The 17487-nt window shown below is 38.3% G+C and overlaps 2 protein-coding genes across 4 annotated transcripts in view; one reads left to right on the top strand and one right to left on the bottom strand.

Moving 5' to 3' along the window:
* Positions 1–1529: 1529 nt before the first annotated feature.
* On the top strand, positions 1530–10684 carry nrbp1 (nuclear receptor binding protein 1). Of its 2 annotated transcripts, none has more exons than XM_071467812.1 (18): positions 1530–1585; positions 2420–2678; positions 2767–2889; positions 3976–4077; positions 4179–4268; positions 4433–4473; positions 4738–4832; positions 5447–5530; positions 5623–5681; positions 6044–6142; positions 6241–6373; positions 6768–6858; positions 7203–7253; positions 7434–7569; positions 8025–8078; positions 8198–8261; positions 8851–8906; positions 9043–10684. In XM_071467812.1, the coding sequence occupies exons 2-18, from the start codon at positions 2448–2450 to the stop codon at positions 9136–9138; spliced, it is 1605 nt and encodes a 534-aa protein (XP_071323913.1). In that variant the 5' UTR covers positions 1530–1585; positions 2420–2447; the 3' UTR covers positions 9139–10684. The 2 variants fall into 2 exon arrangements, with proteins under 2 accessions (XP_071323913.1, XP_071323912.1); XM_071467811.1 differs by having other exon boundaries at positions 1580–2159.
* A 998-nt stretch (positions 10685–11682) lies between these two features.
* Positions 11683–17487, bottom strand: part of LOC139612078 (macoilin-1) — a 38797-nt gene continuing 32992 nt past the window's right edge. For both annotated transcript variants that reach the window (XM_071467252.1, XM_071467251.1), the window contains exons 7-11: positions 17279–17437; positions 16166–16336; positions 15758–15884; positions 14779–14953; positions 11683–14386 (exon numbers count right to left, since the gene is read on the bottom strand). In XM_071467252.1, the coding sequence (XP_071323353.1) occupies positions 14196–14386; positions 14779–14953; positions 15758–15884; positions 16166–16336; positions 17279–17437 (823 nt within the window). In that variant the 3' untranslated portion in view covers positions 11683–14195. The remainder of the gene's footprint in view (positions 14387–14778; positions 14954–15757; positions 15885–16165; positions 16337–17278; positions 17438–17487) is intronic.

The following is a 17487-nucleotide window of genomic DNA, read 5'->3' on the forward strand; positions in this document are numbered from 1 at the left end:
CCCTGGTTGTGTCCTAGGAGTTTCTCGTCACAGTGTGTGATTCAGTAGGACTTACCAGAACCTGTACCATAAATGCAATAGTGCAGTGGGAGTGATAAATCCTGGTCCTGTATGTATGTCTAGGAAGAAGAAGACTAGGACAGAACTGGTTTAGTATGGCCATACACTAAATATGGATTTCAGCTACAAATCTGACAATTCCTTATCAGTTTTAACAGCACTATTTTAATGCACCAATCAAATGTCTACCATTGAGAACACTGAGATAATTTTGCTATTAATATTTCTGGAAATTATGACATAAAAAGTAGTTTAAATTATATTATTATACACATATTGCATATATTTTGGGCAGGATTCTGCTGCAGTAATTTGCAGACATTACCTCAGTATCTCTAAAATCATGCCTACAGCCTTGGATTTATCATCTATAATGTCACTTACATTGACACCTAGTGGTAAAAAAAAGACTCCACATTTACTTCCTTTCAATGGTTTAGTGAAAATGACCAAACCGACCACTCATCATAATTCAGTCGTCGGTTGGCCCAGCCCTCTGTCAATCTATGACTGTCTCAAATAAGAGAATGGGGGCGGTTAAGCGGGGGGTTGCCAGGTTTGAGGGAAACCTGCATTCTTATTCTTTAGATATGACGAAGATGGTGTTGTTAGACAGTCTTTTGTATTACAAGGTAAATTACTCTCATTTGGGTGTTGTTGTCGATAACCATATGGGAGCCCATTATTGCCAGAAAAAGAAAAAAAAATGGATGGGAAGTTTGGAATGACAAAATTACAATATATTAATGATATTTCCAAATTCCAAGATACTTGGTCCAAATTTTTAAAAATTTAATTATGAGATAATAATTCAAATGTATGCTACCATGAATAACATAACATTTTGTGATATTCATCAAATATACATACATAGTTGTGCTCTTTTTTGTAATTATTATTATCTTCATGTTATGTCAGCATTAAATTAAGGCTTTCTGATTCATTAAAATTAAACTTTTTTTAGACTTACATTATTAGCTATAGAAAGGTGTGCTTACTCCATGCAGTTATGGCTGCATTGACATGTTAGAGGGCCCCAGGGGAAACATTTGCTGTTGCACACTTACTGACCACCACATATGACACCATGTGTATACACTTTATCTCTGGTGTATCCAAGTTGCCATTAAATACAGTGCATAAGCAGACTATACATGGTAGGTTCATTATGTCCAGAAGTCAGTCTTAATGCAATATGCACTAAAATAATAAAGTTTAGATCAAAAACCTATTCTTGAATTTGGAAACAAAAAAAACTTTCAGGAGCCAACTGAATTAAAATGTTACATCCAAATATTTTAACAGCGGATTTGCTAATGCTATGCTGAAATGTTGTGAAAATACTCTATGTCTTTCTAAGCTCATAATATTCCCCTATACAATATTCACAGCATGTGGAACAAAGTTCATCCAGTGATTTGATCTGGAGATGTCGTGGGAGGACGTCGTTTGAATATTGCAAAAAGGGGGACCGGACACACCGTATCTGGCAACCAGCTTCGGCTCTGGAGAGCAGTGTGCATCTGTAAGTTGTCGCCATCATATGTGGCTACACGTTAGCCTAGCTCCTCAGTCAGTCAGCCGTTGTGTCCTCGGATATAAAGTTATCGGCACCATTAAGCTCTCTTTGTCTCTTCACACGAGTTTCTGTGAGCTGGCGTGATGTTATTAATCAGTAAACGCGTTTAGGATGTTGCTGTTGAGTGGAGTTTACCCGCATTGACGGAGCTGGAGTCTTGAGAAGCAGAAAGGGGCGGTGGGCTGTTAAAACTGTCGCTACCTAACAGCGGACCAGCTAGTTAGTTAGATGGCGAGCAGGTAAACCTCGGGAGACATTTAAAGTGAACGAAAACCCGCCGTTTATTGTGAGCTTTTGCTGGTTAAATGGTCGCCGGTCGTTTCCGCGGTTGCCCCCTGTTGTGAAGTTGGTAACGTAGCGTAGCCAAGGAGCTAGCAGCGTCAGAGAGCTAGCTGCGACTCCGCGGAGAAACCGAAAAGATTTACGGCCGGCAGAGATAAATAACCAGTTGGGATCGGGTTGCCACGGTGGAAGTCCGTTAAACTGGAGCTGGCATCGTCAAATTTCCTGTCTTTAACACGTATGTCCAACAATGTGTGCAACGCTTACTCATATTTGTGATGCGGTCTATAATGGCCTTTCCTGCAGAGTGCTAATTCAGCTAACTTCTTGTGCAAAGTTACTCCCCTCCTGCACCGGTGGTAGCCGACCACAGTGCACACCTTTGTTGTCAAGCTAGTCTGAAAATCTGATCTAGTTTTGTATTTACCAACATTTAACAAGTCAGAGTGTGTGCTCTGTGACACTGATGTTGTGTTTGGGTTTTTTTGTGTGGTGCAGCGGGCTGCTGGGCCTGATAACTGAGAGGATGTCTGAGGGAGAGAGCAAGCAGGCCCCGGACACCGTCCAGGAGGTGAAGCCGGACTCGGTACCAGCTGCACCCACGGGTCAAGGAGTGTCATCGGTGTCTCCCCCTGTGTCCATGGTGACCCAGCCTTCAGCCGCTGCTGCCACAGAGGATGAGGAAGAGGAGAGCGAGGATGAGTCAGAGATTTTGGAGGAAAGCCCGTGTGGACGCTGGCAGAAGCGCAGAGAAGAGGTAGTGTGATCTGTCAGCAGAGGAGTCAGGTTTGCCTTCATTAGGATATAAATCACAGCTGATGCATTATTTTGTTTTCCTCCCCAAGGTGAATCAGCGCAACGTCCCCGGGATCGATAATGCTTACTTGGCCATGGACACTGAGGAAGGAGTTGAGGTGGTGTGGAATGAGGTCATGTTCTCAGAGAGGAAAAATTTCAAACTACAAGAGGTGGGTACAGAGTTAGGCCAATGGAGACAGATATGTTTGAAGCACCGCAGCGCTATTATGAGGATGATGTCAGCAAGAGGAGAGCATTTATAACTGCCAGGAATTAAATATCTTGACATGGTGTTTAAAAATTTTTATTGTGTGATAGATTGCTTTGTTTGCTGTGATCTTGCTGACAATGTGAGTGCCTGCAGGTTTTCAATTCCCCTTTGGCTTTAATCTTCTTAGGCAAGTGGTTGGACTTGTTGCTGCCAGCAGTGTAGCAAAGTACAAACTGTACCTGTGTGGTTGCAAAAACAATTTTCTGAAATTTGAAGGGGAGGATGGAAGCAGACCTGTGGCATTTAAGGCTCTTGATTGCGCATAGGTTTTGGCATTTCAGGCATTTAACTTGATGGTTTTGTTTCATTTAGAAGTGGTTTCCAGTTTTTCGCTGTCAGCTTAGTTGCAAAAAATTGAAGATCATATCCATGACCTACTTATTAAATAAAATACTTTAGAAATGGCATGCAGGGATCCCCAGTCACCTAGTGGTTACTACATGACCACAATGTCCATGGTTCTTTGTTGCATGTTATACCCCTCTTCCCCCAATGTCAAATAAAGGCAAAAAAAAAAAGAAATAAAATAAATGGAGAATCCAGGTGTAAATATGTCCAACTACTCTGTGTCCATGGTTGAGGTATGTAACCCAATAACTGCAGCAGTTTGAGATTGTTTGACCTTGTTTGATAGTTTGTATGGAGTAAAGAACATGTACCAGCAATATTTTTTAATTGACACTCATTTACCAGTGTGGAATTTGCATTTGAACCTTGGACTTACAAGATAGTCTCTTCAACAGCTAAAGCAATGTATCATCCAAAAGAAACCAAACCAATGAAAACCAGTAGGTTGTTAAAACACAAGAGCTCACTTGTGTTTAATTGTTTATTTCAGTTGCAATGAATCGCAGTTTGACAAAGTCGACAACACAACAAAAGATGTAGCATTCACCGCACCAATTTTATTAATATGTTGAAAACATGAGGTATTATGTATAATTGAGTAATTTTCTGTTTTGTTTTTTTTTTTGTTCTCCAACAGGAAAAAGTCAAAGCAGTGTTTGATAATTTGATCCAGCTGGAGCACTTGAACATTGTGAAGTTCCACAAATATTGGACGGATGTGAAAGAGAACAGAGTGAGGGTAGGGAGTCATCTCAAAAATCCCCATTTCTTCTAATTACATAAGGAAGAGTATAAAGACCTTTGTTCTCATCTTCTTCCTTTGCTTTTGTCTGTCTGCAGGTCATATTCATCACTGAATACATGTCCTCAGGAAGTCTCAAACAGTTCTTGAAAAAGACAAAGAAAAACCACAAGACCATGAATGAGAAGGTGTGACAGCTCTGCTGTAACTCACTTGCATATTTTTAAATGCAGTTCCTTGAAAATTATGCTGACAAGTCAAAAACAGCTGATAACTCTTGTTTAGCTTGTTTCTCTTTTTAACCTAGTTTACAGGAACTTTCACTTCTGGTAACATGTTTCTTTTCTGACAGGCCTGGAAGCGCTGGTGCACACAAATACTGTCTGCTCTGAGGTAAGTCTAACAAAAATATATATATATTTTGTAAGCTACTTAGCTTTTATGTAGTAGTGGTATAATGTATTATACAATCCAGCAGTCCAATAAAGGTTTACTTGTAAATTCACATTATCAGCTGTGTTACAGAGATGCATCCAGTTTCAGAAATCACATTTGAATAATGTGAATGTGGCAAACATTTTAAAACACCACTAGCTGCTGCAGTCAGTGGTTTGATAGCATGTTTTAACCGTATTACCTTCCATCTCTTGTCTCCAGTTACTTGCACTCCTGTGAACCTCCCATCATCCATGGCAACCTGACCTGTGACACCATCTTCATTCAGCACAATGGCCTCATCAAGATCGGATCAGGTAGCTCAGAGAATCTAAACACAACAATATGAACCCAGTGATGTGTGGGAAAGGGAGAGGTGAATTTTACATTCAGGATTTTTTTTTTTTTAAATTAGTTTTGACGTATAAGGGGTCATCAGACAAACATCCATGTGAACACAAAGCGGATTATATATACAGTCAAAAAAAACTACAGCACTACCTATCACATATCACATCATACAAAATAACAAATAACTCTCCAACCAGTGTATGGAGAAAAAGGTAGGACTGTAACCCACTGGGTGACACAATGTTTGATGTATAGATCAACAGCTGTGTTAACTGTTACCCAATGACTTAACTGATACCATAGAACCATAGACCCTTCTTATAAAAACAATGAATAGATTATGTCGTTTTCTTTACCTCATTTTTTGATGATACGCTCCCAGATTTCAGTGTTTGGACAACCTCTCCTTGTCCCTTTGAATTTGGATTTTTTCTCTGTACCTGCATACTAACCACTTCCTCTGCTTTGAAGCCACTGATGTTTTTTTTTTTTTGTTTGTTTTCTATACTGTTGTTTCCTTTTACCATTACTATTAGCCTTAGATCTGCTGTTTTTAAGTCTTTTTTCCCCACTATTTTAGTTGCTCCGGACACCATTAACACCCATGTGAAAACCTGTCGGGAAGAGCAGAAGAGCCTTCACTTTTTTGCTCCAGAGTATGGAGGTAAGATCCTACCGGTGTATGATAAGTCTTAGTTATAGCTGCGGTCTGCGGTGCGGTTTCTGTGATAATGATCAGCATTTGTCTACCTTCAGCTGTTGCCAATGTTACCACAGCCGTGGATATCTATTCCTTTGGAATGTGCGCCTTAGAGGTGAGAGGAAATCACACATCACATACGGTCTTAACTTAGCACTGCTTCCTTAAAAAAAGATTGTCCGTCATCAGAGATATTTTTTTGTTAGCTGTTTTTTTTTTTTTCTTAAGCTTTTTTCAGCAGTGACAGAAATAGAAATCAGAAAGACATTTATCTCTGTTTTGTAAGACAGGAAGTGTGGAAATACTTTCTTGTCTTTCTGAATGATAAATAATTATAGGTAGATGTGTGAAGTGATGACCAATGTCTTCAGAATGTGTTATGTAACACAGGAGTGGCTGCTGCTGATTTAATCTTAGTGTTTGCTTTTATGAATCAGTTCGAATCTACACTTTTCTTTGTTCCAATCACTTCCTCAGATGGCTGTGTTGGAAATCCAGAGTAATGGAGATTCGTCTTATGTGTCACAAGAAGCCATAAACAGTGCCATTCAGTCGTTAGAGGACCCGTTGCAGAGGGTGAGTGGAGGAGAGCAAAATATTTCAGGCTTGTATGGCTGTTTGGGAGAGAGAATGACAACCTAAAATACCCCCCCCCCCTCCCTCCGCTCTTTCAGGAATTCATCCAGAAGTGTCTGGAAGTGGATCCCAGTAAGAGACCAACAGCTAAGGAGCTGTTGTTTCACCAGGCCTTGTTTGAGGTGCCCTTACTTAAGCTGCTGGCTGCGCACTGCATCGTCAGCCACCAGCGTGAGTGACAATAAACACACAAACACACATACTGTTTATAAAATGTTTTATCAGTATTAATACTGGCAATTAGCGCATTAATTTCAAAGATACAGATAAAGCCCATTGTTCAAGCCCAAGTTACACAAACATTTTCTTGTGCGTTGACAAATCAACCATTGCAGCACTAACTGGATCTTTTTTTGTCGGCTTCAAATCTTATTGAACATATCCAAGGCTGTCAAATATACAGATAAAAATTTACCAATTGGCCAGCTTTCATATACTATATAGGACATGAAGCCCCAAAACCCACCATGCACAGTCACAAAAATAATCTGTGTTTGGAAAATGGAAAAATAAGTATCATGGGTGAATGTTCTTGTCTAATAAAGTGTTGTCTGTTTACCTGTAGATATGATTCCAGAAAATGCTTTAGAGGAAATGACAAAGAACATGGACCCTAACTTAGTGATTGTTGAGGCCAAGGAGGGAGTTCAGATGAAGTAAGTCTGTGTATCATACTGTATCAAATACCAGGGATTGGTTAATGAAAAAGATTGTTGAAGTAAATGAAATCTTTTGTAGAGTTCATGTGTGCCTCTGTCTTTATCATGCTAAAATTCATATTTGCAAATATTTTGTATTGCAAAAGTTTTTGTAATCGTAAAAGAGTACATGACAGTTAATGTAAGTTAGAATAATGTCAGTTTTTTAACTTATCTGACTTTTGGAGTAGTTAATGAAAAGGTGTCCATTTTACCCAGCTCTGTTTTTTTTTAATTTCATGACACTTTGCTTCTGACTGACTGAATGTACAGTATTTGTAACAGTTTGTCTTGTGCTTCAGACTCTCTCAGTTTCCTGCTCTTGAGCTGGACAAGTTTCTGGAAGATGTAAGGTAAGAAAACAATTATGGGAACATACTGTACTTGGAAACACATTCAGTAAAACCTTTTAAAAATACCCTCCAATGTTCAGGTTACATCTTTACAGGAAATAATTTACAGCTGGCACAATGGAAGGAAGGACAAAATATCCCAAGTTGAAATTGTGCGGCTTTTTCTCTCTGGTGTATCAGGAATGGGATCTATCCTCTGACTGCGTTCGGGATGCCATGTCCACAACAACCTCAGCAGGAGGCGGTGAAGTCACCCATAGTGCCCCCCTCAGTCAAAACCCCGACTCCTGAACCTGCAGAACTTGAGACCAGGAAGGTAAGAACTGACATGTAGGAGTGAAATTGAATTGCAGCAAAACAAAACCACTTGATTTATTTTGTTATATCACTCATCTTTTTGTGTGAAAAATCTATATAAGTTAGTGCAAAAACTTAATCATACAGGTCCACCAGATCAGATATTTGAAAATCTCCCCGTTCTGTTTTTATCATCTAAATCCTGAAAATAAAGTATAGAAGGTGACAATAAAAGGGAGAAGAAAACTACAGACAAGAAATTGTGGAAATGGAAAAACTGCATCAAGTTTCTCTTGGTGTGCATTAAAACAACTTGTGCTCTACAGGTAGAATAAAGCTCAAAAACAGTCCTAAAACTAAGCACATAGATTGGATTTCAGGATTTGCATTTTCCACTTAATTGAAAGCCTTCTCCATCCAGATTCTGCATGCTCTTGTGCCAAATACTAAGCTGGTACTTGTGGTTCTTCCCAGGTCCTTCAGATGCAGTGTAATATTGAGCCTGTTGATGAGGGCGCCAAGCATCATGTAAGTTTCAAGCGTACCTGTTTAAAGAGCGATAAAGTAATCTTTCTGCTTTAAGTAGTGTATCCTGTGAGTCAAAGTGTGTTTATGTTTTTAAATGACTTCTTTTACTCTCTTTTTAGCTGACCTTGCTGTTGAAACTTGAGGATAAATTGAACAGGCACTTGAGCTGTGATTTGTTACCAAGTGAGTATCTCTGTATAAGATCCCTTAATAGTTCTTAGTAGACTTGGCATGTGTGCACATTCATGGTCGTTACATGTCACTTTTTTGTTTGAAGATGTCAATACAATGCAGTATTGTAGGTGTGCTGTGGAGGTTTCACTTGAACCAGAATTTTTAGTGTTCCTCGTTTGTGTGTAGATGTATCCTCAAGGCCTGAGAACATGTATCTGACAAAGTATTTTAAAAGAAGATTGCAAACTGATGTCAAACAATGAAAACATTGTTTGACATCAGTTTGCAATCTTCTTCTGCAGCCATGTTTGAGTACCAACTCCTTCAACCTTCTACTGAGTGTAGAAATGTATTTCACATCACCCACATACACAATATGGGAAGCTGTTTATCAAAACTTTGCCTGACAAATGGTCAAAAGTCCAACTTTGTACATTTTGATCACTTGAGTGACAAACTTAAATCCTTTAAAAGCACATTATTTTCTAGTTTACAAAGTGACATGATGTCATTGTGGCAAAAAAAGCGATAGACTGGGTATCTTAACACCTCATCACCCACCATGTAAGTGTTCTGACTGCTTTGTATTTTTGTCCAGATGAGAACGTGCAGGAGCTGGCTGTGGAGCTTGTTCAGCTGGGATTTATCAGTGAGGTTCGTAGAGTTCATCACCATGACTCCCCTGAGACCTGAACACTCAGGCTATTATTAGTATAACCACAACATCCTAGCTTCAGGCTTAAACAGGCAAAGATCTGATTTTTTTTACCCCACTGTGTCTCCATTTCAGGGTGATCAGCCACGACTTGCATCTGTTCTGGAAGAGGCCTTCTCCAAGTTCTACAGCCGGAACGGCTCTCTTAATCCGGTGACCGTTTCCTCGTAGCATAGGACTTGCCAGGCCTTCTTTCAGCCTTCCTCGTCCTCTACAACAGGACTAGCTTTTTGCGTCACCTCTAAGTTGCAGGAAAGCTTTGCGAGGACAGGGGAGGAAGCCTTGGTCTGATTACAGAACCCGTAGCCTGTCCTTGTATGTTCTGGTGGGAAAAGCTGCCACTAAGTGGTTGTTGGCTTTCTATCTTTTTTTTTTCCCCTCCCACCCAATACAGCCATCTGCTTCTCTTTTAAAAGAGGAAATCCTACTTTCAACTTAAAGGAAAATACAAATGTTTCCATTTTTGGCTTATTTCTTGAGATAAAATGGTAGAGGTAAGCAAAATAAAACTGGATAACAGCAGTATTTTCCTTAAGTCAGTATTAAAAGTGTATTTTAAACATTTTTACGTAAAAATTGTTTGATAGTTGTCTGTATGAAAAAATCTTTGTCCTGGCATACTGAAGTGTATGTATTATGGTGTTGTAAGGTTAAGTCTGGTTGTCTGGTCCTTTTAAAGTTTCTCTTGAGTAGTGAGTGAGGCATCTTCCTACCTTGTATCGATTTTTGAAGACTTGAATGCATCAAGCTCGTAATGCAACAGATGCAATGTCACTTCAAAACTCTGTAATTATATCAACATAGTCATGAAACATGCAGTTGCAACACAATCTGAAGAGCTACCGATAAAATATTAAAAATCAAACTATTTATTTGTGTATCTTTTCTTGAGTGTGTACTGTTTTTCACCTCCAGCACCAAGGCCGGGGATTGTTTGAATGTATGCTTTTACTTGCTCTCCTTCTCCTTGCTCTCTTCTTTAAACCATGCAATTATTATCAATGAGAAGGCGTGTCCACTGTGGTCCAACTATTGCTAGCTTCTGTTTTCAAGTAGCCCATTGTAAGCACATGATCTGAGGGGTGTTTGTCAACAGGGTTGATGAGTGCATGTATGCTTTTCTGTGTCTAAATGGAAACTGATGCATGCAACATGCTTGATTCTGGAGTTGTTTCACATCTTTTGAGCTATGATGGTGATAGATTCAAGTAATTTAACATGCAAACAGTTTTGTCAGCTTAGACCCATCAGCATTTAGATTATGTCCCTGCAGCTTTAGTTTTCCTTCATGGCTGAGGCATTCTGTGTGACACTGTAGCTAGAATGTGCTCTTGCCACCTAGAAATTAAGTTATTGCCTCTGACCAATCTTATCTGTTAAATGTTTGAGGATCTCTCTGCTAGTTTGCACTACTGTACACTTTTAACATCCTGTTGGAAATGTCCTGTGGCCTCCAGCTTCTTTACACCAACAGGAGGAAGTTAGATGACTGGAAATGGCATCATTAAAACTTCAGTCAGTGATCAAGTCTCGCCTACTCTATGCTGTGACTACCTTCTGTTAGGGTCTGTAGATACTGCGAGATACAAGTGAGGAACTGCCTGGCATGCTTGTAACCATCTTGTACACTGTATGCTGGACACTGCTCTGTTTCTGCTACGCATTTAACCCTCTTTTTTCACCTCCTGAAATAAAAAACTACACTATCAGCACTTCATGCCATTGTCTGGTGTCATCTTGTGTTAAAACTGTGCCTCTAAAGCTCTTCTGAGGATGACTGTGATCCAGGTTACATTATATAACATTTGTCATCATGCACACATTCGTTCCTCAAAGGCTTGAATAGAACCCATGTAAACCAAATCCTGACAATTAAATATTTTACATAAAATTATTATAAATTGAATTCATTCAATGAAATTACATTTAATGAAATTAAATTTACTTAAATTTTTAATATTTAATTTAGTCAGATTGAGTGAAATGAAAGTAAACTGACCGAAATTAAATTAAATTCCTCATCAATTTGGGGCAACCTAATGTTATTGTTGGGCACATACTACGTGAGCATAAATGCCCTGAGCAGCAATTCCCCTTTTTCACCCCCAGCCAACTGGGCCTAATCTCATTGCATACATTTAATTCAACTGTATTTATTTAATTCAATATAATATATTGGAGTGTATTGAGTAAGTATTATTTTATGAATCAATTCATAAAGTGAATTTAATTTAAAAGTCATTAATGCAATTAACTCAGTTTTGTTTAATCAATTTAATTAATCTAATTCACAAATACATTTAATTTTAAATATTTAAAATATAATAGTTTTAAGACGATTTATTTCATTCAAATTAACTTGAGTAATTTGCCTCAATGTAATTTAGTAAACTAAGTACACTTTATCAAGTAAATTTTACTTAATTTCATTCAATTTTAGTAAATATAATCTTATCAATTGAACTCAATTCAATTGAACTCAATTTCGTGACCTCATGAAAAACATTTTGGCCATAACCCAGGAATTAATTTTCCTATTATGACAAAATTTCACACAAATGTCTAATATGATATAATGATGACACTGTATATCCAAAAGGTCAAAGGTCAACTTCACTGTGACATCCTACTGTTCTGCAAAAACACTTTTCTGGCCAATAGTTACCATAAATCTGTGAAACTTTGTAAATGGAATGAAAAAATAACCACCAAACCTCTGGAAATTATGTTCTTTTGCAGAACAAGTACATTTTGATGACGAGGTGAGTGCTGCATTTTAAGTTAAATAATGTACACACACAGACACACACAAATGAAACAAAATTCACTTATTTAAATCATTTATACAAAAACCCATCCTGGTGTATCAGGAGCGTGACCTCTATCCTCAGAGCATCACTGTCTGAGTTCACAATTTGTTCAAAATTTTAAGAAACTGTAGCCCTTGTACAAGTATATTCATGTACATACTTATAGTCACAATGTGTGCTCAAATAACAGTTGAAGGAAACACATTTCATGCTGACAAACACATTGCCGTACAAAATTACAGCAGTATAATAAAAGTACAGCAAGACTTAAAAAATATTTTTCATATAAAACGCCCTAGAAACACACTCTAAATAAAAAGCTACCAAAATGGTGACATCCAGTTCATGAGTGTTTTTCAGCGACGCAGGCATTGTCAATTCTGTACATTGAGTAAAAAAACTAAACAAAACAATAAACTACAAAAACAGTACATAGCACTTCAATTCAAACACATTACTCTTTCAACATTAAATTTGTCTTTTACTTCCCAGTTTGAAAGTAATGTATATAGGCACAGTAATTAAATTCATGAACCATGTTTGGCCAATACCATCCCTTGTTATTCACAACTCCACTTTAACTCATGGACAAAGCTGAATTCTAGCCGACCAACCAAAGGGGCAACCAGTCAGTTCACTTTTTCACTCTCTCTTTTCTCAAAGTTCGCCACTGTGAAGCAGAGAGCTGCCAAGCATTAAAATGTAGTTATTAGCTGTCAGTGGAAACAAGAAAAGATCATCACTGCTTACAGTGAGCTCCTTTTACTGCATCTCCTCAACATTATCAGGTCACTCACGTCACTTAACTGTCAGGAAACTTCCAGATAGCCGTCTAGAAATGTCATACCAAGATGGCACCTCCTAAATAGACACATTCCAACTCTGCAGGTTCTCATTCCAAAAAACTGTATAATTTAAATTTTAAAAGCATTAAGTCAAAGAACACATGACCTCTGTCTGAATTTTAGCACAATTCAAATAATCGTAATCTTCTATTTACAGGCACCGACAATAACATCCTGTTGCATACCTAAAAAAAAAAATAGAATATGTTAATGTCAGATAATAATTTGATTTACTCTTTAAGAAACTTGACTGTGTCCATTTTATCGAATCAAGGCATGTTTTAAATTTAAATAAAAAGAATTAACTAGGGCTAGGAGATAATTCATTATTATCATTTATCATTTCTCTGTAATCACACTAAAGTATGACATGTATTAAGCTGTGGTTCATCATTTTCACATCTAACTGTTGCAGCTTAAAATCTAAAACACTTTGGAATATACATTTTTATCAATAAGCCTTTTTCCATAGAAGACATATTGACATGTCACAGCAGGAAAAGCAGACATATAATTAATAATGACTGACTTCTATTTAACTGCTCCAGTTTCAGGGTCCTGGTAGTGTGCATATGAATAGAACAGAGCCATTGTTCACGTTATTAGTAATGCTCGTACTCTTCCTATTGTGACAAGTAAAAAGGCATATGAGACGATTTTGTTCAAATAAGCACTAAAAATCATTTGACTAAAGGGAATAAACTAAAATTTGATGTTATTTTGAAAGATTTTATCAGTATCACTGCAGAGCAAGATCATTTTTTTTAATAATAATGTTAAAAATTGTTAAATTAAAACAATGGGGATTACATTTCTTAAAATCTTACAACTTTTTATAATAATAATAATGATTAGAATAAGATTTAAATCATATTGAATGGTTAATTTTACTTTCATGCTAGGAACCACATTGTACAGAGTTGTCTTCAGGTCTTTTAAAGCTGCAGTAGGTGACTTGTTATCGGGTCTGTAGGGTAGTGAGATTTATCTACTTGCAAAATTTGAACTTAAATAACCAGAAATCCTGTGACATGAGGATCCTATTGGAGAGAGACAGATTGATTGGGTCCAGCTTTTCTGACAAAACATTTACAGCTGTTTAGGAAACACTTCATTCATTTTCTTGTCTCTTGTGTAAAAATGCCCAAATCCAGCACCAGATTTCCATGTAGGTAAACCTCCAATGTCTGAACTACAAGCATGTGCAGGCCATATTTCATGTACATGTGCTTTTTCTGCTGTATCCCAATTGGTTGGTATACAATATTAGGACCGCTGTATCTTTAAATAAAACTTTTGCCTACAGCAGCTCTGCATATCAGATAACCAATTTTGAATTGAAACTCTTTAACCCTTGATGTGGGAGGAAACATGAAATATGCAGAATGATGTTAGCACCATCAGTGCAGCTTGAAGGCTTTCAACCTTTGGAGGCTCATTCTGGTTCCACTCATGGCGAGAAGCAGAAGACTTTGTGGCATCATTTAGCTCTGTAATAAAATCCATTAATCCCCTCGGTGTCATATTTTCGGATGAATAGGTCTGACGAGGAGGTCTGAGGATCTGGCATCCTTTATTTCTTCAGACACTGGTACATCAGTGCTCGTGGATTCAGCATGTAGCGCTCAGAGTTGAGTAACTTGGTGAGATATTGTGGCACTGGAGGCCGAGGTGCCATGTAGGAAATGCCAGGGCTGACGGCCATCACCTCCGCAATCTTCTGCTTCATCTCACTTATCTCCCGGTCCTGCTTCATCACTTTATCTGTGGGATAGACAAATGTATTTTATTTGCAGAAATTCATAATATTCCTATTGATTTCTATACTACAGTGTGTAAGTAAACCCATTCATGGTGAAAAAACACTTATGATGTATGACTTGACTGTTGTGTGGCGTAGCCAAAATGCAAAGTGCTTTCAGGCCACTTGGTGGTGCTTTTGGACCCAGATCCCTATCCAGAACTTGTTCTTTAAAGTTCATTCTAATCTGTCACCATTTTTTAGATTTTTCCTAACAGGACGAACAAACAGACACAACCACAGTATCCTCCCCGGTGGAGGGGGTGTGTAGAACTGTGAAAACTACTTAGTATGTACAAGATTAAGTTGCAGATAGAGATGAAATGAGCATTATGTCAAGATAAACTGTGTGAACCTTGAGCGATTTCCAGCTGTCTGCGGGCGTCTCCCAGAGCAGAGAACAGGTCCAATTTGATGCGAGTCTCAGCGCTCAGGTTGTACTCCAGATGCTGAGCTTTCTCCTGCATGGCTGACAGAGTGGACAGCAGCATGTCCGTCTCTTTCTCCACACAGCGGTACTTTCCCAGAGCCTGAGTCCAAGAACGCATCAACAGTGAGAACAAATGTAAAACTTGAAAACAACAGTTTTACCTCCTGCGGTGACCACCTAAGGAAGTAAGCGCTTTGGTTCCCTAAGTGTTTTGTGCATTTTTTAATTGTGAGTCAATTTTTCCACTGTGTGACTTCAACTGTTTTGGAAATGGGGTTAGTTTCATTCACTTAGGGAACCAATGCACAGACAATACAACAATTTTCACACAATGATGATGAGCTGGCCAGCCATTCAAAAAGCACGAAAGCTGCACATCATTAGAGAGATATTCTGAGGGATGATTCTTTCTGTGGTAACATTCACTTTTAACATTTTCACATATTTTGAGGGAGATGATCTGCACACAGAAACTTTTTTATCAAAGCAATGCAAAGTTTTATTATGAAAGACCTGGCTTCTGTTTCAGCATGCTTCATGGAGAGTATGCCACTAAAATTAAATCACACAGTACAACAATGCACACACCTGATGTCAGACAAAAACAACCATACAATAATACTGATGTGATGACAAAGTGCACTATGTTGACTGCAGGCCAAAGTAAAAGTGAAATACTTAATTTCTCCCATCAAAATTATTCAGTTTTCTAATACTTTTTATGAACACAAAGAATTGCACACATTAAAAAAAAAAAAAAAAAAAAAATCAGAAACAACAACAACAACAACTCAAACAGCAAAACTACTACATGACCAAACTGAACACAACTGAGTACTGGACCACTTAAGACTCACAGACACTTAAACTCACAAGTTCATTCCCAAACAGAGGAAAAAGATACCTCAACATCACTCTCTAGATCTACCACCCGACTCTCTTTCACTTGATACTCCAGCTGTAGTTGTTTGTACTCTGTCTCTAGATCTTTAACTCTTTTCCTTAACATTTGGGTTTCAGAGTGTTCCTGCCTGGTGTAGGAGATGGAGAAAATAACAGTTTTGAGCAATAAGAGCGGGGTTTCATTTGAAATGAAGACCAGATCACACAGAGAGAAACATTTCATTAGCAGTTTTTACACTGGCCTTATGTTTTATTTCAATATGTAATGATGATGTAAAGATGGTTATAAAAGATCTATTGAAAATGTTAATAATCTGTAAAAATGTCACATGTGCATTAAAGGAATAACAGCTTTACTTTCCAGGCACGAAGCCACTTCAGTAGCGGGGAATTTAAAGGTGTGACTTACCTGTTTGTTAGGCTCCGCACTGCGCTGGCTGCCTCCTCCAGTTTCTGAGCCTGAAGTTCAGCCAAATGTTTCTCCGCAGAGAGTCTCGCCTCTGTCTCTGCTCTGGTCTTCTTCTCCAGCATCACACTGGTCTGTTTGTCACGCTGTTTGGTTTTAGTCAAACACAGAATCCTGAAGCAAAGACATTAAACTCGTTTTAATTCAGGTCAAAAATAACAACGTAAAATAAAGAAACAAGTGGGTTAACACCACATCCAAATGGACTTGCTTGAGATTAACTTCAGCACATCTTGAAAATAGACATGAGAAGTTAAATGTGTGTCTCATCATCCCTGTAGTTGGTGAATCACTGGAGAGCACCTTGCTTTAAAAACGGGAGCATGTGTTATCAGAAGTGGTGGCGCAGATCCAAACTGTGCATAATATGCTCATCTCAAAAAGACTTAAAGCCTCCGGCTGTTGGATGTGGCTTTGATGTAGGAAATGTGTTGAGAGTTTATCTGTAATTGGATGGACTACATTATAAAGTCAACATTTTTTTCCGCACAGTTTTACCAGAGTATTCTTTTTTAAGATAAAACTGTGTAAACAAGAGAAACATAACATATGCTTACAGAAAATGTCTTAACACAGGAAAACAAAGCCTTGTAATCGGTGCTAAAAAAAAATGTTGGTGAGAGAGTGGGTGTTACTATTATGATAAATATGAAAGAATTACCTTGGTTAGTTAAAATATTTAAGCATTTGGAATAGCATGATCAAAATACTCAAATAGAATAAATAATAAGTATATTATCAGATCTCATGCTGTGACAGTTTTCAGTTGTCTTTGTCTCTATCTGCAGATGAGAATTATATTCAATACTTGAATATGAAATATGGCCTGATGTGATATTAATTGGTGCCCTGCTCTGGCAGAAGATGAAAAACACGTGGCCACCCAAATGCAAGGCTGTTTGCACGCCTAATCCTTTGACACAGCTAATTCTAGCCCATTTCTGCTTGCACACATCCCTGTCTTAGTTTTCATTTATAGACTGATGCAATGTGTCAAACGGCCCACAGAAGGAACCGGAGACAAGTTTCCTCCACTGGGTTTGGTGGACCACTCACTTGCTCTGGAGCAGCATGTTGGACTGTCTGAGCAGGGAAACCTCTGGCCTCAGGCTCCTCTCGCTGTTTGTTAAGTTGCAGACGTGACTTCGCAGCTCCTGCTCACTCTGCCTGCTCCCCTGCAGCTCACCCTTCAGCCTCCTCAGCTCCTGCTCCAGCCTTAAATACAGAAAAGAAGAGATTTTTTTTTTTGGCACAGATTTCAAAGT

This window comes from Trachinotus anak, unplaced genomic scaffold (genome assembly GCF_046630095.1).
Source record: "Trachinotus anak isolate AG129_WGS33_773 ecotype Australia unplaced genomic scaffold, CSIRO_AGI_Tana_v1 ptg000031l, whole genome shotgun sequence".
Classification (NCBI taxonomy): Eukaryota; Metazoa; Chordata; class Actinopteri; order Carangiformes; family Carangidae; genus Trachinotus; species Trachinotus anak.

Bases quoted from the DNA above. Each gene is read 5' to 3' on its own strand.
- nrbp1 (XM_071467812.1), top strand. From the start codon at position 2,448: ATGTCTGAGGGAGAGAGCAAGCAGGCCCCGGACACCGTCCAGGAGGTG. The intron at 4,269-4,432 runs GTGTGACAGCTC...CTTTTCTGACAG, and splicing joins ACAAGACCATGAATGAGAAG to GCCTGGAAGCGCTGGTGCAC. The intron at 8,907-9,042 runs GTTCGTAGAGTT...TCTCCATTTCAG, and splicing joins AGCTGGGATTTATCAGTGAG to GGTGATCAGCCACGACTTGC.